Here is an 18,595-nt window from a genome sequence, read left to right as displayed (position 1 = left end):
TAACAGAAGAAAGCCCGCACCCTCAAGCAGCACAAAGGCAAGTGTTATGTACATTGACCCCGCCAGCAGCAGGGGCGCCCGAGTGCTCTTAAAGGTGGTCCGCGTAACACTGAGTTACCAAGACAAGGTCATGGACACTTACGCCGTCCTTGACGACGGGTCAGAGAAGACCCTTCTCCTCGCATCCGCTGCGGCCCAGCTGGGGCTGCGGGGGAGCGAAAACCAGATGACGATTCGGACAATAAGAAGAGATCTAAAGACGATAAAGGGCGAGAATGTCTCCTTCACTATCGCAGCAAGCGGGCAGCCAGAGAGACGGTATAGGATTACTAATGCTTTCACCAGCCAAGAAATAGGCCTGTCGCAGTACACCTACCCCATCGCCAAGCTGATGGATAAATATGTGCACCTGCGTCAACTACCTATCCCGCTCATAGACGGTGCCACCCCGACCCTGCTGATAGGCTCCGACCATGCAGACCTCATAGTCCCGATAGACCGGGTCCACACAGGGCCCAGAGGCTGTCCTGCAGCAGTCGAGACCCGCCTAGGATGGACATTACAAGGCCCCCTCGCTAAGTCTCTTAACCGAACAGCAGCCACTAGCTGCCTCCACTCCAGAGTGACAGAAGAAGACACCACCCTCCTACAGCATGTCGAGAGGCTATGGACACTAGAGACAATGCCCTTTAAGAACGAAAAGAAAGACATTCGTTCCAAGGAAGACATTTACGCCATAGCACTCCTCGAGCAAGGGACAAAGAGAGTCAAAGTCAACGGAGTGATGAGATACGCAACTCCACTCCTGAGGCGAGAGGGTATGCCCGCCTTCCACGCCCCAGAAGAAGCGACGGAGCGGTATCTATTGAACACAGAGCGGCGCCTAGCCAGAGACCCCGCTCAAGAGACTGTGTACCGCGCTGAGATTAACAAGCTAATCACAGCGGGACACATAAAGAAAATTGACATTAAAGAGGCCGATCAGACGACCGAATCATGGTACGTGCCGCACCACAAAGTCCACCACAACGGCAAGGATCGTATTGTGTTCAACTGCAGCTACCAGATCGGATCACAAAATCTGAATAAAGAGCTCTTGCCCGGCCCAACACTCGGCCCCTCCCTACTAGGCGTGTTACTACGTTTCCGCCAGGACAGGGTGGCCATCAGCGGCGACATCAAAGGGATGTTCCTGCAGGTGAGACTAGTGGAGGAGGACAAGCCCCTGCTGCGGTTCCTATGGAGAGAGAGGATCGGGGATGAGCAACCAGCCATCTATCAATGGGAAGTCCTCCCTTTCGGAACCACATGCAGCCCATGCTGTGCTACGTTTGCACTGCAAAAACACGTCGCAGAGGACCCAGCAGCTGATGAAGAGGTCCGAAAAAGTGTAGAAAATAGTTTCTACGTGGACAACTGTCTGCAAAGCGTCTCGACGCCAGAAGAAGCCGAGGCCCTTCTACTCAAGCTCCGCGCCTCCCTGATCAAAGGCGGCTTTGATCTCAGGCAGTGGGCCAGCAGCGACCCGCAAGTATTGCGCAGCCTCTCCCCCAAGGACAAGGCAGCAAGCAGCGAGACCTGGATGGCGACCATCCCAGGAGAAGCCCAAGAAATGACATTAGGACTAGTCTGGCGCTTCAAAACAGACTCGCTCCATTATAAACACACACCCCTGACCAAGGAGCAGGGAAGGTCGACTGCACTACCGACCACCAGACGGAGTGTATACAGAACACTCGCCAGACAATATGACCCGTTGGGATGTATTCTACCTTACACCACCAGGGCAAGGATGATTGTAAGAGCGTTATGGGACAAGGACCAGGGCTGGGACGACCCCATACCCGAACACCTTGCATCCACATGGAGAGAGTGGGAGACGGAACTCAGCTCACTCCCAGGTGTTAACATACGCCGCAGCTACTTCCCACCCACAGTGAGGCCGGAGACGTGCCAGATGGACCTGCACGTCTTCAGCGACACCTCCGAAGTTGCCTACGGTTCGGTGGCCTACTTGCGTGCCCGAGAGGAGGGAGGAGAAATACATACTGCTTTCATCCTGGCCCGCTCAAGAATAGCCCCACGAAAGCAACAATCTATCCCGCGTCTAGAGCTCTGCGCAGCCCTAGCAGGAGCGCACCTCGCCACGTTAATCCAACGTGAACTCACCATTCCGGTGCAAAGAACAATCTTGTGGTCCGACTCCACGACAGTACTCACATGGATCCGGTCTGATTCGTGCAGATACAAGGTCTTCGTGGGGGTCAGAGTCACAGAGATTCAAGATTTAACAGAAGTAGCAAGCTGGAGGTATGTGGACACAAAACACAACCCAGCTGACGTCATCACCCGGGGAATGTCCCTGGATGACCTCACCCGTCACAACCCATACAGTGACGGACCAGAGTTTCTCAAGCTCCCGGAAGAAGAGTGGCCTACACCCACCCCACGGGAGGCGAGTAAAGAGGAGGCCGAAAACAAGAATTCTGTGTTCTGTGGATTGAACACACTCATCTCCACAGACCCCGACATAGACGATTGCCTCACCCTAGAGAGTGCGCAGCTAAAGACATTTCTGTGGCACCACCCAGAGGTTCAGCCCACTACTGACATTTCAGCAGCTGACTACGAAGAAGCAGAACTTCTTCTACTACAACGAGCCCAGAGAGACTCGTTCCCCGATGAGCTAGACTGTCTACAGGGAGCAAAGCCCGTCCCATCAGACAGCAGACTGCTCCACCTAGCACCCGAGAGCGACGCCCATAGTCTCATCAGAGTGGGTGGTCGTCTGCGGAGAGCCCCAGACTTACCGGATGACGTCAAGTACCCGATAGTCTTGAACAGCCGACACAAGGTCACAGAGCTGATCATAAAGAAATACGACGAGGATGTGCATCACGCCGGGGCAGAGAGAGTCTTCGCGGAGATCAGACGTCGTTATTGGATACTGCAAGGGAGAGAAGCAGTGCGGCGCTTCCAGCGAACCTGTCTAGACTGTCGTAAGTGGCGAGCGCAGCCCAGTATACCCCGGATGGCTGACCTACCTCCCTGTCGCCTCCGACTCGGCGACAAGCCCTTTCACTCCACCGGTATGGACTGTTTCGGCCCGCTGTATATAAAGAAAGGAAGAGGAACCGAGAAGCGGTGGGGTATTGTATTCAAATGCATGACCACCCGAGCGATACATATAGAACTCCTTCCAACCATGAGCACAGACTCATTCCTTATGGCCTGCCGAAGATTCACATCGCGGAAAGGCAAACCGTCTATATTGTTGTCTGATCACGGGACAAACTTCAAAGGCGGAGAAAGAGAGCTGAGAGAGAGCTTCCAAGCTATGGGCCCAGAACTTAAGACCCACCTCGCTCCATCCCAGATTGACTTCCAGTTTAATCCCCCGAACGCACCTCACTTCGGTGGAACTTGGGAACGAGAAGTACGTTCAATAAAGACAGCCCTGTACGCCGTGCTTGGGGCCCAGACCGTGGCGGAAGAAGTCCTAATGACAGTCCTCACAGAGATCGAGGGAGTATTGAACTCAAAGCCCCTCGGTTACGTCTCAAGTGATGTAGCAGATGTCGACCCAGTCACCCCCAACACACTCTTGATGGGGCGGCTGGACCCCGCGCTACCCCAGACAATGTACAGGCCTGAAGAAGCGAACGGCCGAAGAATGTGGAGGTACAGTCAAGTATTGGCTGACAAGTTTTGGAACAGCTTCCTACTCCACTACCTACCGTCTCTACAGACCCGCCAGAAATGGGTAAAAGAGAGAGACAATTTGACAGAAGGAACAGTCGTCATGATTATCGACCAGTCACTACCCCGAGCTATGTGGCCGGCTGGCCGCGTAAGCAAAGTGATCACCGGTGCCGACGGAAAGGTCCGAGCAGCTGAAGTGCTCGTCCAAGGGCGGACCTACACCCGACCCGTGGCAAGGCTAATAGAACTGCCAAGGCTCCCCGATACTATCGATGACGACCATGACCCCATGACTTTGTGAACTGACTGACCCTCACAGCAGACATTGAGTAGTGGACAGTGCGGTTAATCTGTCTCTGCTTAGCTAATTAGGTGGGACTAATTAGGGGGCGGCTGTTACAAAGGATCAGATTAAACCGAATATATATATTTATTTATTGATATATATTGCATAGTATTTGTATATCGTTTGATATCCCTTGTATATTCCTTGTACATATACACGGAATATCCCTTTAGTCCAGCCCATAATATTTCATTCTCCTATTGGACAGTGGTCCACCGGCACCAGGGACCGGCCCCCCGGAGCCAAGTTCAAAGTCACCGACACGACGTGTCTGGACATGCCCAACCTTGCCCAGGGATACGGCGACAGAAATGAGAGTGGCACTATTTGTTCACCGTGCGTATAAATACGGCGCAGGTGAATGTAGAAGCCCCTTAGCCCCTTACCTCCGTACCCTTCGTCCTTTTAGTATGTTACCGATAAGTTGAAGCCTCACCCACGATACAACGTGCGGTGAAGTATGGCCTGTTTGGCCTCAGAATAGAGCATCGAGACCGCGTGCGAATTAGTAACTGAATTGTCAGAGTTTGGCGCTATACCGTCGAGTGCGACATATTTCTATTGAGTCTTTAATAGTCTATTTGTGTATAGTGTATCGTGCGGTTAGAATTCTATAGTGACCAGCATCTCCAACGCTTTCTCGTATTAGCTAGAGTTCTTATCCAGGCTGGGCCGACCGCATGGCGCTTTCACCCGAGGAGACCTAGGCGAGAACCGTATGGACATGTACACTGGATTAATCTACCCGACGACTACATAGCCCTTTGCGGCTGGAATATATTTGCTTTGGTACTGTGATTTATGGAGCGGATAATCGCCGACGCCTGCACGTGTTGGATTTACCCCGAGAGGAGTCAAGTCGAGTCGGCGCTCAGAGAGCCTGAGGCCGCCTAGCTTTCTTCACTGTAGAGCTACAGTCTACAAGAGAACCAAGCTGTATTCGTCTGTGGATCAAGAGACTACTGCACCGGCTTCTGTACCTGAAGTCTCCCTAGTCATCGTTGACCAGACGTCCTACTACCGACAGATCTTCTACCCCCCTTGCTGGCTTACAACCAGTGGGAACCCCTTCCAGTATCTCCCGCTATTACTAGTGTACCATAGATATAATTCCCTAAGATTCAGGTTGTATAATTACCTCCTGCGTAACCAGAGAATGGACATTCGTTATTGATTTGCCTACGCATACTCCTTTGCCTTACAAGTGCATTCAAAGAATAATGTAAAGTATCCTATGTACCTTTTGCTCCATTAAATACTTGATTAATACCTTTGACTGGAACCGATTTCATTGTGGGAAGTGTTCATCATATTCATATATCGTGTACTGTATGGCCAGTAATTAAAGTACATAAAGCGGTAGTGGTTTAATGATACCATACTTATCAATACAGTCAGGGAATTGTACCCCTCAGTTACAATATATATATATATTTTTTTGCATTCAACTAAGATGTTGGCAGTCGACTACGGCTCCTTTCGATCGATTAGTCGACTATTCGACTAATCGGGGTCAGCCCTACTATGTATATGTTTGTATTTGAGGCTGTGTGTCTGTATGTGTGCATGTGTCTATGTACTGTATATGTTTATATTTGAGGCTGTGTGTCTGTATGTGTGTGCGTGTGTCTATGTATATGTTTGTATTTGGGTCTGTATGTGTATCTTACTGTATGTGTGCCTGTGTGTGCATGCTGTATTGTGTTTCTCTCTCTCCCAGAGGGAGCTATGTGCAGTGGGAGAGGACCTATGAATCTCTGTCAGAGTTTGTGGTGCCTCGGTCCAGCAGGTAAGCTATTATCCGGCTTCCCAGCAGTCAACAAGCCACTCCAGCTGATCCATGTGTCAGTGGAGAGCTGGCCTCTCAGGGTGTCTGGAATGATCAGACTAGGATCAGTGGCTGAGGATAGGAACAGTATATACAGGGGTCCTCAATAGGGCCGTAACAGTTGCCCTATTTCACCATGCTAATTCAGAGAGACTGGAGGTTAAATGATTGGTCTGATATTTGGCCAAAATATGTTTTATTCACGTTTGTTGTTGCTCCTCACTGATCTTTATCTGGATACACTTGTGTAACTGTTACTTTGGTTTAGGTTTTTGTAGAGATGTAACGATAGCATTAGGACACCACCCGCTGGGGGAAGAGACCAACATTAAACATGGCGGAATGAACAAGCAGGTGTCCATCACTAATTGCTTATCATAGTCTAGATTTAACAGCTTGTTAGCCTCTAGCAGTCTAGCTCGTTGGCTAATTCAATTAGTGGTAATGCAGCTGAAAGGTTACACTTATTTTCTGGTTGCAGTTCAGATAAAGCTTGTCCATTGCTCATGTTAAGTTTAGCAAACTTCCAGAAAAGTCCAGCATTCAAAACTGATGCAACAGTTCTCGCAAATAAACGCAATCGCCATAAAATTCCCATCCTTTGCAACTTGTACCATGGCAGGATAATAGGCCCTTTTCACAGTGGCCATTTTGACATGTCATCGCAGGGTAAAAGTAGATGTTGCCTTCAAATGGAACTTAGTTTAATTTTTCTTTATTATAATCTGAAATACTAATTTCCAGGGTATCTGGCCGAATTGAGGCCCCTTAACCAGTATGTTGTGGCTTCTTTCAATTAAAATCATATTTGCATGGGCACATATTACAATTGAAATTAGTGTGACGATGCACTTAAGATGGCTAATGTTACCTTGCTTCTAAAGCCAATTTGCATCTATGCTGAAATTGTTGTCTTTGACATATGCCGATTCTAGATAGGCCTACATTGAAAGACTAACAGTACCGCTTTGAAATGCTAATATCAGCTTGACATAACATAACTTTCTTGGTATGTAAGGATGACCAGAACAAATTTTGCACCGCAGTGTTACGAGTTTAACTCTAACTTAAAGGAACACACCAACATTTTGGGAAATTAGCTTATCATCTTCTCCAGAGAGAGAATAGATAGATACCAGTTTCCTCTCTGTGTGTTCAGTAGAAAGCTATCTGGCTGCATGTTAGCCTAGCTTAGCACAATGAATGGAAGCGGACAGTGATGGGTAGCCTTCGGGAGAGGTATTAGTTGGACAATGCCTAGGCTACCCGTCACTGTCCGCTTCCATTCATTGTTCTAAGCTAGGCTAACGTGCAATCAGATAGCTTTCTACTGAACGCACAGAGAGGAAACTGGTATCTATCTATTCTCTCTCTGGAGAAGATGATAAGAAGTAATTTCCCAAAATGTTGGCGTGTTCTTTTAACGTTGGCATTTTGCACATCCGACAGGAGACTCTACGACGACAGCGAGGGAGGAATCTTCTCCGTTATCCTGTTCAGAAGAGCCGTCGCCGAATTCAAAGACAAAGCCAAACAAACCAAGTAAGCAGGTTGGATCGCTGAGAAAAACAGGACCTCAATTTCAAAGTTGTGCTCTGAGTGTCAGTTACCATAGTGTAGCCTGTCGTCCACACAGGTTCACAGTGCGTGAGTTCAATTTCCCTAAGGAGGAGGAACAGAGGCAAGAGATGAAGAGACTTAGTGTAGACAAGAAGGAGCAATATGTGAGTCAAACTTGTGTCATAGTGTGTGTGTGTGTGTGTGTGTGTGTGTGTGTGTGTGTGTGTGTGTGTGTGTGTGTGTTTTAGAATTGTGTGTGTGTCACTGCTATAATTTTGTTAAAGGCCACTACCAATGTTTTTGTCAAGTCACTCTTGCCTTGATGTGAAATTGATGCCCCATATTTATTATTGTCCTTTAAATATTTTGGTCACCACAAAAGTAGACCAATCAGACGGATGATTTCCCCTGATGTCACACACTGAAACGGTTAGCCCAGTCAGCCAGCAGGCTAGCTATTGTAGCTCTGAACGGCCTGTCAAGCCATGACGAGAATTCATTCTACAAATTTAATTTAATTTCAAACCTTTATTTAAACTCGAAAGGCAACTGAGGTTTCCCTCATTTACAGTCCCATCGAGTGTAGGCTACATACAGAGTTAAGCAACACTCACCAGCAACACACAACAAACACATTTCTCAGGATCGTGTGGGTGTGCTCAGTTCCCTTTCAGTTCAAATGCCATTTTATTTTTCCATTCAATCACTAAAACTAAATCTAAAATGGAACTAAATCTATCAAATGGACCCTTGGTTAGAAGGCTCGACAAATAGACTAACTAGAAAACTAGGTTAACCCAAATCTGTCTTTTTATTTAACTATACCTTCTCTATCATGCTAATATTTGTAGCATTTTCCATTCACATACATGAAACAGTTACTGTAGCATTAGCTTTGCTATTATGCTACACTTTGAGCTACTATCAACTCTGGGAGAACCATGCTAATGTCCTCCAGTTTGTATAGAGTGTTAGTGGAGGGGTAACGCTAAGGATGGCTCCAGTGTGTCATTGAGCCATGATTTCAGGCCCAAAAATGTGTCTTATTAGTCTTGTTATGTGCAGTCCAATTCCCTTAGTACTTTTCTTTATTGAGACAGAAGAAAGGCTAAGAGGGAGACCGTTGCTGAGACACAGAACAGGTTCTGGTGGGGTTCAAACCTATAGGCCAGCAGGACCCAGGGTTAGCTTACATGTGGTTCAGAGGTGGGGCGCTACACCATCGCTGGTGTAAGAGTACATCTTTACACCAGCTTGTGTACAATCTCAAATGTACTCTGATAGAGTCATAGATACACTGTGTTTTTTGGAGAGAGAGAAAGAGAGAGAGTGAATGTGAGTGTGTGTGTGTGTGTGTGTGTGTGTGTGTGTGTGTGTGTGTGTGTGTGTATGTGTGTGTATGTGTCTGTCTGTACGTCAATTAACTTTCAGTTAAAAAAAACGACAGCTAATTTAGCTACAAATCATTCCACATGAATTCTCACTAATTAATTTCTTAAAATCTTTTTATAGCAAATTCTTCAACTATAACATTTAGCTGAAAATCAACTCCCTGGATTGAGTGATTGAATTGAGACTGAACTGACTGAATTAGTGTGTTGGGGGGGGGGGGGGGGGGGGGGGTGCGTCAAGGTTACTATAGTTAACTAAAACAAAACAAAAAACTAAACCTAGGTCCTAAAACCAAATAAATATACTGTACATAAAATGTCTAGTTTGTCAACACAACCGGTGTGAGGGGGCATTGGTGCATAATGTTTATTGAAACTGGGATGTCTACATGACTGAGAGTCAGTTGCCTTCAAGTAATGTGCTTGTATTACACAATAACCCTGGCTGATGCATGTGAGTCTGTTTCATCTGTCTCTGCATCTGAAACCTCAGTGTGTCCATGTGTGTGTACGTCTCCCCCTATACCACTAGGGAATCTTTGTGCGTTGGTTGAAGGTGAACTTCACTGAGGTGTTTGTGGCCTGGATCCATCTGAAAGCCTTGCGGGTGTTCGTGGAATCTGTCCTGAGGTCAGTTGTGTTGACCTGAATGACATACAAACCTCTTCCATTGTCTGCGGTGTGGGAAAAAAATCCACCCTAAAATAGAATTAATTTATATGTTACTTCAATTTGTGAATATGAACGGTGCCTCTGGGAATCTGTGGGGGGGGGGGGGGGAATCTTTGCTACACATACACAGGCTTAGAAAGTGATACAGAGCGTGCTCTATTTCTTGCTTATTTCCCACAAAGTTGCCTACTGCAGCTTTAAACAAAGGTGTAGTAGCCTAACCATGAATATAGATGAATCAATAGATAGTTCATTATTCTATATGGTTATTGTTGTAAGATTATCTTTCCTGGTGGGCTTTTCCTACAACAGAACATACATTTGTAAATCACTCGCATAAGCAGATCACGAAGCTCCCACACTGATGCTCAGTGAACAAACTCAAACAGTGAGAGGCGGCATCTGTTTTCTATATTGTTAAGTAGTGCGTAGGCTCTAACGATGCCATGCTTCGCCAGGTACGGTTTACCTGTGAGCTATCAGGCTCTGTTGCTGCAGCCGGAGGGGAAACGCACTAAGAGGCTGAGGGAGGAGCTCGCCGCGCTGTTTACACACCTAGACCCCACCGCCGCCGCCAGCAAGCCAGATGTGAGTGAGCGGCCAAGCGCTTCTTCATGCTTTAGTCAATGCGATTGTCTCTTGTTGTGATTGTGACTGGATTGTGTGTGTGCGTGTGTGTGTGTGTGTGTGTGTGTGTGTGTGTGTGTGTGTGTGTGTGTGTGTGTGTGTGTGTGTGTGTGTGTGTGCGTGCGTGCGTGCGTGCGTGCGTGTGTGTTCAGACAAAACACGACAACAGACAGACACACAAACTGTGAAGGTATTTGTACAATAGTATGTACAAATGTACAACTGTGTGTCATTTATGTGTGTTGTACATGTAAATAGTAAATGGACTGCATTTATATAGTGCTTTTATCCAAAGCACTTAACAACTTCACATTCACTCACACACACCAAACCATGCAAGGTGCGAACCTGCTCATCGGGAGCAGTTGGGGTTTAAGTGCCTTGCTCAAGGAGACTTTTACACGCTGCCCCGGGATGAGCCGGAATCAAACCGGGAACCTTCTGATTACCAGACATGTATCGTACCTGTAGTAGACGGAGCAGTGCGATCGGCCTCCCAAGAAGACGGTCGTCCACACAACAACTCAAACGATCGATCAGCCAACCAATCAAAATCACACAGTGTGAACCAAGCGTCATGAAGCAGTCCGCGGTTATGAAGGACCTTTATTTGCACAAGAAAGCATATTTCCCCTAGAAAACCTGTTGTGGATGAAAGTGCGAGCACAGATTTGATTGGCACTGAAATAGGAGCATGATATTGAATTTATTTTGTCGTTAGGGGGGAGCATGTGTGCTGATGTGCTGTGGTTGCATCAGAGAGTTCTATGATATAACAGGTTACATGGGTACTAGACTAGTGACATATTAGATTGGAATTATTCATGTACGTGGTTCCGCATGTGGGGTTAACAGTGATTAGCCAATGATGGATCAGAGGATCCTGTGACACGTGCAATGATAGTTCAGCCCCGGCAGAGGACAGCCAATGATCTGTGAGGATCCTGTGACATGCAATGACAATTCAGCCCAGCAGAGGAGAGTAAATGATTACTGTGGGCTTAGGACTGATCCTCAACGTCAAAGAACAATAAGTTCGATTACTTATCTCTGCGATGGCTGCACCAAAGCATTACTCATATCACTTAGTCATCGCAGTCCTATAGGACCGTAGAAACAGAATAATGTATTCATTATTCTACGTCTACATATAGGGCAATAACACCTGTTCTGGCCCAGCAGCTTTCCTACAGTTTGACTGTCTATTGTGATACTGACACATTTCACTCTTGTCACCCTCTACCCAGAAGGTGAGCTGTGAGATCCCAGGGATGACCATCGGTCAGCAGGAGTACTTCTCCTACATCTGCTTCCAGATCAGCATCAACCTGTTGGACACCAGCTAGCGGTCACCTCAGACCGACCAAGAACAACCAGGACGACGGCCCTCCATGTCATTAGTTTGATGGCTTGCTAAGCTCTCTCTCTCTCTCTCTCTCTGTAGACCCAGTCGGTGGGAGTCAGAGAAACGGCTATCACATAAGAACGTAGTTTTTCCATTGCATACAAGTACCGCGCTTTACCCCGCACTGGCCGGGCGTACTCTCTGGGCAATATGGTACGGTATATTCAGCATGCGTTTGGTGTCTCACTGGAAAACTGGACTTCCCTGCCAGCATGCTTTAGAAGTGGGCCAGTATGTTGAACAAGCACCTATACCGAACCGACCAGCGCATCAAACATAATTTAATAAAAACATAACGAGGAAAGATTCCCCGGAGCACTGGGGCGGTTCGAGCCTTTGTTTCTGGTGCATAGACTAATGTTTTCCATGTCAGGACATCTTCATCAGAGTCGAGACTTGACTTGCCTGAACTGTCTCAAGCGCTCCGGTGAATCTGTCCTTGTTTTGCTGCTGAGAGGCACCGGACTGCCCATCTAAGCTCATGCACGGTGGAATCTCCTCGTTGCTCGATAATGTACAAATCATACCATACAGCGTCGGTATGGGTTTAGCATGGTACAGTAATAGGACGGCGGAGAAGCTTCCAACAAGAGCCTGAACACTGCTGAATATTAGTCAAGCCACTATAAAAAATAAATTGGATTAATTATGGAAATATCTTGGTTTTCTCCTGAGCCCGGAAAGCATCGACCTACCCCCCTAATTCACGCCGGGTGGTTATTTGTTTGGATGTGGTTGTTTTTCACTTCATTCACAACTGAAGATGGACGACAACAAAGCCCGTAAAAAAAAACAATCACATTATGAGGTGCATTTGTGCGTGAGACTCTGGAATCACTCAGCGATGTACAATAACAAAGAACACGAGTTGTCTGTCTACTTTGTTTGCAGACACGCTTTCTTGATGTCAGGGTACAGTTTCAGTGAAACCGAACACACGTATCCCTGCGATACACGTCAGGTGATACAGCAGTAGACTACAGCGAATACCCCCCCCCCCCCCCATCTCTGGCAAAGTGCTCTTCGGCAAGGCACTGAACCCCCCCAAACCGTTCCCGGGATGCTGCACTGCGGGTGACCATGCACTCTCTGACCTTTCTGATGGAATGCTTATGTGTAGGGGTGTGTGTGTCTGTGTGTATCGAGGAGGCGTATGCAGAAAGATTTTTCTATTACTTTGTGTAAAACGACAATAAAATAGTCTCTTATTTAAATCTTCAAATACCCCGTCACTACGACATCACACACTCTAATTTGTACATACTGTATCCACAACGTTTGAACTATGTTCACGTGTCTATACTATGTAAATAATATTCTTCTTCTGTGTGTACATTCCTATGTGTTTTATTTTTTATTTATTCTAATGTGAACCAAGCGTATGAGCGTAGGAAAAATGCCTAATACATTATGTAAATATAGAGTATACCTGACAATTAAAGTGATTCTTATCTGCTTCGGGGTCACAAATGGACTATTTACTGGAAGCATCTGGTTATCATTATATATTCCACCAGAACGTCTGCACTGCCAATCACAGCACGGCAAGGCAGATCTTCTCATTCTGGATAGTATCAGATACAGTCCAACACTTAGGAGAATGTAAATAAAGTCCTACAAAAGGTCATTCATCATCTCATCGCAATACTTCACTATTGATACTGCACAGGAATGTTTTCTGTGTGGAAAATCTCATATCACATTGTTATCTGATGATATCGTGTGTTTTTCACTGCAAAGAACACTTTGGTGGTATAGGCTACATCTTTTTGAATAAAAATGGTCATGGTTGCCTTTAATTCAAATGTATCTACATGGCTTTCATCACAAATTCTGTGTAATATCTTTAATAAATATCTTTATTCAATTTATTTGTAATGTTGTGGTTTATATTGTAAAATAAATTTGTTGTGTGAATCCAATTCAACACAGTAGGCTATGACCATCGAACTATATAATAACTATATAAACTATGACTTGAAACAGGCACTTTTTACTTCTCAGCTTTAGCTTGGCCCAATGAGCTGGTTTATGCTAAACCGCCACAGAGGGGTGCACTATAGCCTCAACTTGGTGTGAGTATAACCCTCTATGCTATATGAGTACAATGTACAACATACCACTATGTAAATTCCAGCGTTTACAGTTAAACTGCAGCATCCTTTTGTTCATGACTGCATTGCAATTAAGTGTATCACTGTCTAAATGAAATGGCTGGGGCCTGACCAGTGACCACCACATCCATCGATCCAGTTTCAGTTTATATAGATTGTATACTGCAATCGATAGTGTTCAATTAATTAAGTGACTGAAAGTCATAGATTTTGTCTTTATAAACGAATACACTACTCTCTCAGGCAGAACGTGCAGGTGTGTGACTGTGTGTGTGTGACTGTGTGTGTGAGAGAGAGAGAGAGAGAGAGAGAGAGAGAGAGAGAGAGAGAGAGAGAGAGAGAGAGAAAGAGAGAGAGGGTGAGAGAGAAAGAAAGAAAGAAAGGGGGTGAGAGAGAGTGAGAGAGAACGAGGGGGGGGGGGCGAGAAAGCCCTCTTTTCAAGATGTAACGTTCATTTTGTTGCAGATTGCGGAGAGGGTTCCATTTTACGCACCGCAATTATGGACATGAATTCTGGCTTCGAGACATAATTTTCACATTAGAAAAGTAAACATAAAGGAGTGCATAAATTCCCTTTTATCTTTTCATCGGATAGCAAGATAATAACTTGAGTGTTAGAAAATGTGGACGTTACCAAAGCCGAGGTATAAGAAAGGTTTGGGGACCGAATGTGAGGCTGAGATTGCTGTGAACATTGGCGGCGTGCGGGTGGTGCTTTTGGGGGACATTTTGAACCGATACCCGGAGAGCCGACTCGCAGAACTGGTGAACTGCTCAACTCAAAATAACGATGCCATCTCCGCGCTCTGTGACGACTTTGACCCGGGCAGGAGAGAGTTCTACTTCGACCGTGACCCCGACGCGTTCAAGTGCATCATTGACGCTTACTACTTCGATGAAATCCACATCAAGAACGGAATCTGTCCCATTTGTTTCATCAAGGAGATGGAGTTTTGGAAAATCGACCAGGGTGTTTTAGACGATTGCTGTAAAAGTTACCTAAGCGACAAGGAGGAGGAATTGCAAGAGATCGCCTCCAAGGTGAAGCTGCTCTTGGAGGAGTTGGAGGGGGAACCCTCCGCGGTGCGCTCGGTGCGCTGCCAGCGGTTCCTTTGGAAACTGATGGAGAAGCCGGGCTCTTCTCTGGCCGCGCGTATGATCGCCTACGTGTCATTCATCTCCATCCTCGTCTCCTCGGTGATGATGTGCGCGGGGACCATCCCCGAGATCCAGGTGATGGACGCCGAGGGGGAACTCAGGGAGCACCCGGTCGTAGAGGGCATCGAGACCGCCTGCATCTTGTGGTTCACCATAGAGTACGCGCTGCGCCTCGCGTCTGCTCCAAAAAAGCTGCGCTTTGTGTTCGCCTTCATGAACATCATAGACTTCATGGCCATCGTGCCTTTTTACGTAGTTCTGACCCTGACGCACTTCGGCACCACCGCCATGGATCTGGTGAACGTCCAGCAAGCGGTCCAAGCACTCCGCATCATGCGCATCGCGCGCATCTTCAAGCTGGCGCGCCACTCCTCCGGTCTGCAGACTCTGAGCCAGTCGCTCAAGAGGAGCCTGGCGGAGCTGGGGCTGCTGCTCATGTACATGGGAGTGGGGATCTTTGTGTTCTCAGCCTTGGCCTACACCATGGAGCAGAGCCACCCGCAGACCCTCTTCAAGAGCATCCCCCACTCCTTCTGGTGGGCTATCATCACCATGACCACGGTGGGTTATGGGGACGTATATCCCAAAACGACACTCGGAAAGTGCAACGCCGCCGTCAGCTTTCTGTGCGGCGTCATAGCCATCGCCTTGCCCATCCACCCCATCATTAACAACTTTGTGGTTTTCTATAACAAGCAGCAAGTTCTCGAGACTGCGGCTAAACACGAGTTGGAGCTGATGGAGTTGAAATCCAGCGATGGGGCGCAAAGGAAAGAAGACCCAAATGAAGCCGATGCGGTGGACACGCCACTGGAAAGCTCCAAGTCAGAATGTATTTTGCCTTTAAAGGACAAAACCGTATAATAGGCCTATTAATTTCGCCATTCTCGTCTGTAATCAGATTAAAACCTTTGCATGCGCTTGGAGTAATCTGCCTCTATCAATATGATTACCCTATGGTTTATTATATACTACAGTATAGCTGGAAATCAAACTAATTTAATTAGTTAATCTGTATATTTGAGACAAACAGAGTTTTGAAAATTTTTGCGTTGAGAAGTTGTATGGTCCGTTTAAACGTATACTACACACGTATTGTAAACTAATGCTTTTCTTGGGTACATTTCCATGTACTGTACTGCATTCCTTGATTTAATTAATACAATGATTACGTGTCAAGTTGATTGAAGAAGGTCATGGGGGGAAAACAACAACAAAAACAATCAATTATGAAAGGCCTAACAATTTCAATGTTTCACACGATACAATGACAAGAATCAGTCACACAATAACAATGCATACGCTATGACCCAAAATACCTTTTTAAATATTAAAAACCCTTTTGCCAACAAATTTGTATTCATATTTTCACGTTTGCATGCATTATTTGAGGCTTCAGCCAAAACTGAATCCAATATGTAAAAATCACTCACTGTTCAACCGTGGTGAATACAAGTGAACAGAAATGTTGCATATCAACTATAGGAAACCATAATCATTTGATCTTGTCATAACTACCTGGTGTAGAGTGTGTGTGTGTGTGTGTGTGTATGTGTGTGCGTGCGCACGTGTGCATGCCTGCCACTGGTGCAGTCATGCGTGCTTGAATTTCACAATATCCTATTTCCGAGGGCCAGATCTGTCCAAATACTCTGTTATCAAATGTCAAATGCAGCCAGTGTGTCACGTCTCCAAGCTCCATTATGAAACCAGAGTATACTATAAGCTGCAACATGACAAGCTTTATTATCCTCATCCATCTTTTCTCAGTTCATCCCTGGTCTGTTTCATATTCATGCCAGCCCTCAGAGCTCAGCCTCAGACGAAGGTCCTGTCAAGTCTCATCGCCAGTGGTTCATACAGATGAGAGTCTTGAGGGGCTTCTCAGCAAAATGGGTAATAGTTTATTTTCAATAATATTTTATTTACTAGAAGTTAGCCCAATGAGAGAATGTCTAGGAATGACTACTCTGATCATCATCTTCTGTTTTTTTTAACAACAAATATCTTGGTACCGGCCTAGATATTTGATATAAATGTATCAATTTGGGCCATAATATGGTGTGTGTGTGAGTGTGTGTGTGTGTGTGTGTGTGTGTGTGTGTGTGTGTGTGTGTGTGTGTGTGTGTGTGTGTGTGTGTGTGTGTGTGTGTGTGTGTGAATGAGTGAGTATGTGTTACCCTTACCCCATGTATGTGTATATGCTTCAGTCTGCGTAGTGTATGTGTATCCATGCATGTGTGTGTATGTGTGTGTCTTTCCATCTGTCTGTCTGTCTGTCTGTCTGTCTGTCTGTCTGTCTGTCTGTCTGTCTGTCTGTCTGTCTGTCTGTCTGTCTGTCTGTCTGTCTGTCTGTCTGTCTGTCTGTCTGTCTGTCTGTCTGTCTGTCTGTCTGTCTGTCTGTCTGTCTGTCTGTCTGTCTGTCTGTCTGTCTGTCTGTCTGTCTGTCTGTCTGTCTGTCTGTCTGTCTGTCTGTCTGTCTGTCTGTCTGTCTGTCTGTCTGTCTGTCTGTCTGTCTGTCTGTCTGTCTGTCTGTCTGTCTGTCTGTCTGTCTGTCTGTCTGTCTGTCTGTCTGTCTGTCTGTCTGTCTGTCTGTCTGTCTGTCTGTCTGTCTGTCTGTCTGTCTGTCTGTCTGTCTGTCTGTCTGTCTGTCTGTCTGTCTGTCTGTCTGTCTGTCTGTCTGTCTGTCTGTCTGTCTGTCTGTCTGTCTGTCTGTCTGTCTGTCTGTCTGTCTGTCTGTCTGTCTGTCTGTCTGTCTGTCTGTCTGTCTGTCTGTCTGTCTGTCTGTCTGTCTGTCTGTCTGTCTGTCTGTCTGTCTGTCTGTCTGTCTGTCTGTCTGTCTGTCTGTCTGTCTGTCTGTCTGTCTGTCTGTCTGTCTGTCTGTCTGTCTGTCTGTCTGTCTGTCTGTCTGTCTGTCTGTCTGTCTGTCTGTCTGTCTGTCTGTCTGTCTGTCTGTCTGTCTGTCTGTCTGTCTGTCTGTCTGTCTGTCTGTCTGTCTGTCTGTCTGTCTGTCTGTCTGTCTGTCTGTCTGTCTGTCTGTCTGTCTGTCTGTCTGTCTGTCTGTCTGTCTGTCTGTCTGTCTGTCTGTCTGTCTGTCTGTCTGTCTGTCTGTCTGTCTGTCTGTCTGTCTGTCTGTCTGTCTGTCTGTCTGTCTGTCTGTCTGTCTGTCTGTCTGTCTGTCTGTCTGTCTGTCTGTCTGTCTGTCTGTCTGTCTGTCTGTCTGTCTGTCTGTCTGTCTGTCTGTCTGTCTGTCTGTCTGTCTGTCTGTCTGTCTGTCTGTCTGTCTGTCTGTCTGTCTGTCTGTCTGTCTGTCTGTCTGTCTGTCTGTCTGTCTGTCTGTCTGTCTGTCTGTCTGTCTGTCTGTCTGTCTGTCTGTCTGTCTGTCTGTCTGTCTGTCTGTCTGTCTGTCTGTCTGTCTGTCTGTCTGTCTGTCTGTCTGTCTGTCTGTCTGTCTGTCTGTCTGTCTGTCTGTCTGTCTGTCTGTCTGTCTGTCTGTCTGTCTGTCTGTCTGTCTGTCTGTCTGTCTGTCTGTCTGTCTGTCTGTCTGTCTGTCTGTCTGTCTGTCTGTCTGTCTGTCTGTCTGTCTGTCTGTCTGTCTGTCTGTCTGTCTGTCTGTCTGTCTGTCTGTCTGTCTGTCTGTCTGTCTGTCTGTCTGTCTGTCTGTCTGTCTGTCTGTCTGTCTGTCTGTCTGTCTGTCTGTCTGTCTGTCTGTCTGTCTGTCTGTCTGTCTGTCTGTCTGTCTGTCTGTCTGTCTGTCTGTCTGTCTGTCTGTCTGTCTGTCTGTCTGTCTGT

General features: G+C 46.6%; 2 protein-coding genes across 2 annotated transcripts in view; both read left to right on the top strand.

Annotated features, from left to right (window-relative positions):
- LOC311225724 (V-type proton ATPase subunit C 1-B-like) overlaps nucleotides 1–11,472 on the top strand; it is a gene marked incomplete at both ends in the record, with an annotated part of 38,947 nt that extends 27,475 nt beyond the window's left edge. Inside the window, 6 exons of the mRNA XM_084311118.1 lie at nucleotides 5,769–5,837; nucleotides 7,326–7,418; nucleotides 7,513–7,600; nucleotides 9,360–9,457; nucleotides 9,958–10,078; nucleotides 11,374–11,472. Of these exons, the coding sequence (XP_084167244.1) occupies nucleotides 5,769–5,837; nucleotides 7,326–7,418; nucleotides 7,513–7,600; nucleotides 9,360–9,457; nucleotides 9,958–10,078; nucleotides 11,374–11,472 (568 nt within the window). The remainder of the gene's footprint in view (nucleotides 1–5,768; nucleotides 5,838–7,325; nucleotides 7,419–7,512; nucleotides 7,601–9,359; nucleotides 9,458–9,957; nucleotides 10,079–11,373) is intronic.
- A 2,794-nt stretch (nucleotides 11,473–14,266) lies between these two features.
- Nucleotides 14,267–16,009, top strand: LOC311224953 (voltage-gated potassium channel regulatory subunit KCNF1-like; the record flags this gene model as incomplete). Its single annotated transcript, XM_084310113.1, has 1 exon — nucleotides 14,267–16,009. One exon carries the CDS (start codon nucleotides 14,267–14,269, stop codon nucleotides 15,665–15,667), a length of 1,401 nt encoding a protein of 466 aa, XP_084166239.1. The 3' UTR covers nucleotides 15,668–16,009.
- Nucleotides 16,010–18,595: the final 2,586 nt, after the last annotated feature.

The sequence above is a fragment of the Notolepis coatsorum genome (assembly GCF_963971535.1).
Source record: "Notolepis coatsorum genome assembly, chromosome: 3".
NCBI lineage: Eukaryota > Metazoa > Chordata > Actinopteri > Aulopiformes > Paralepididae > Notolepis > Notolepis coatsorum.
The sequence above is the reverse complement of the archived record's forward strand: the minus strand, read 5'-3'. Positions and strand labels throughout refer to the sequence as shown.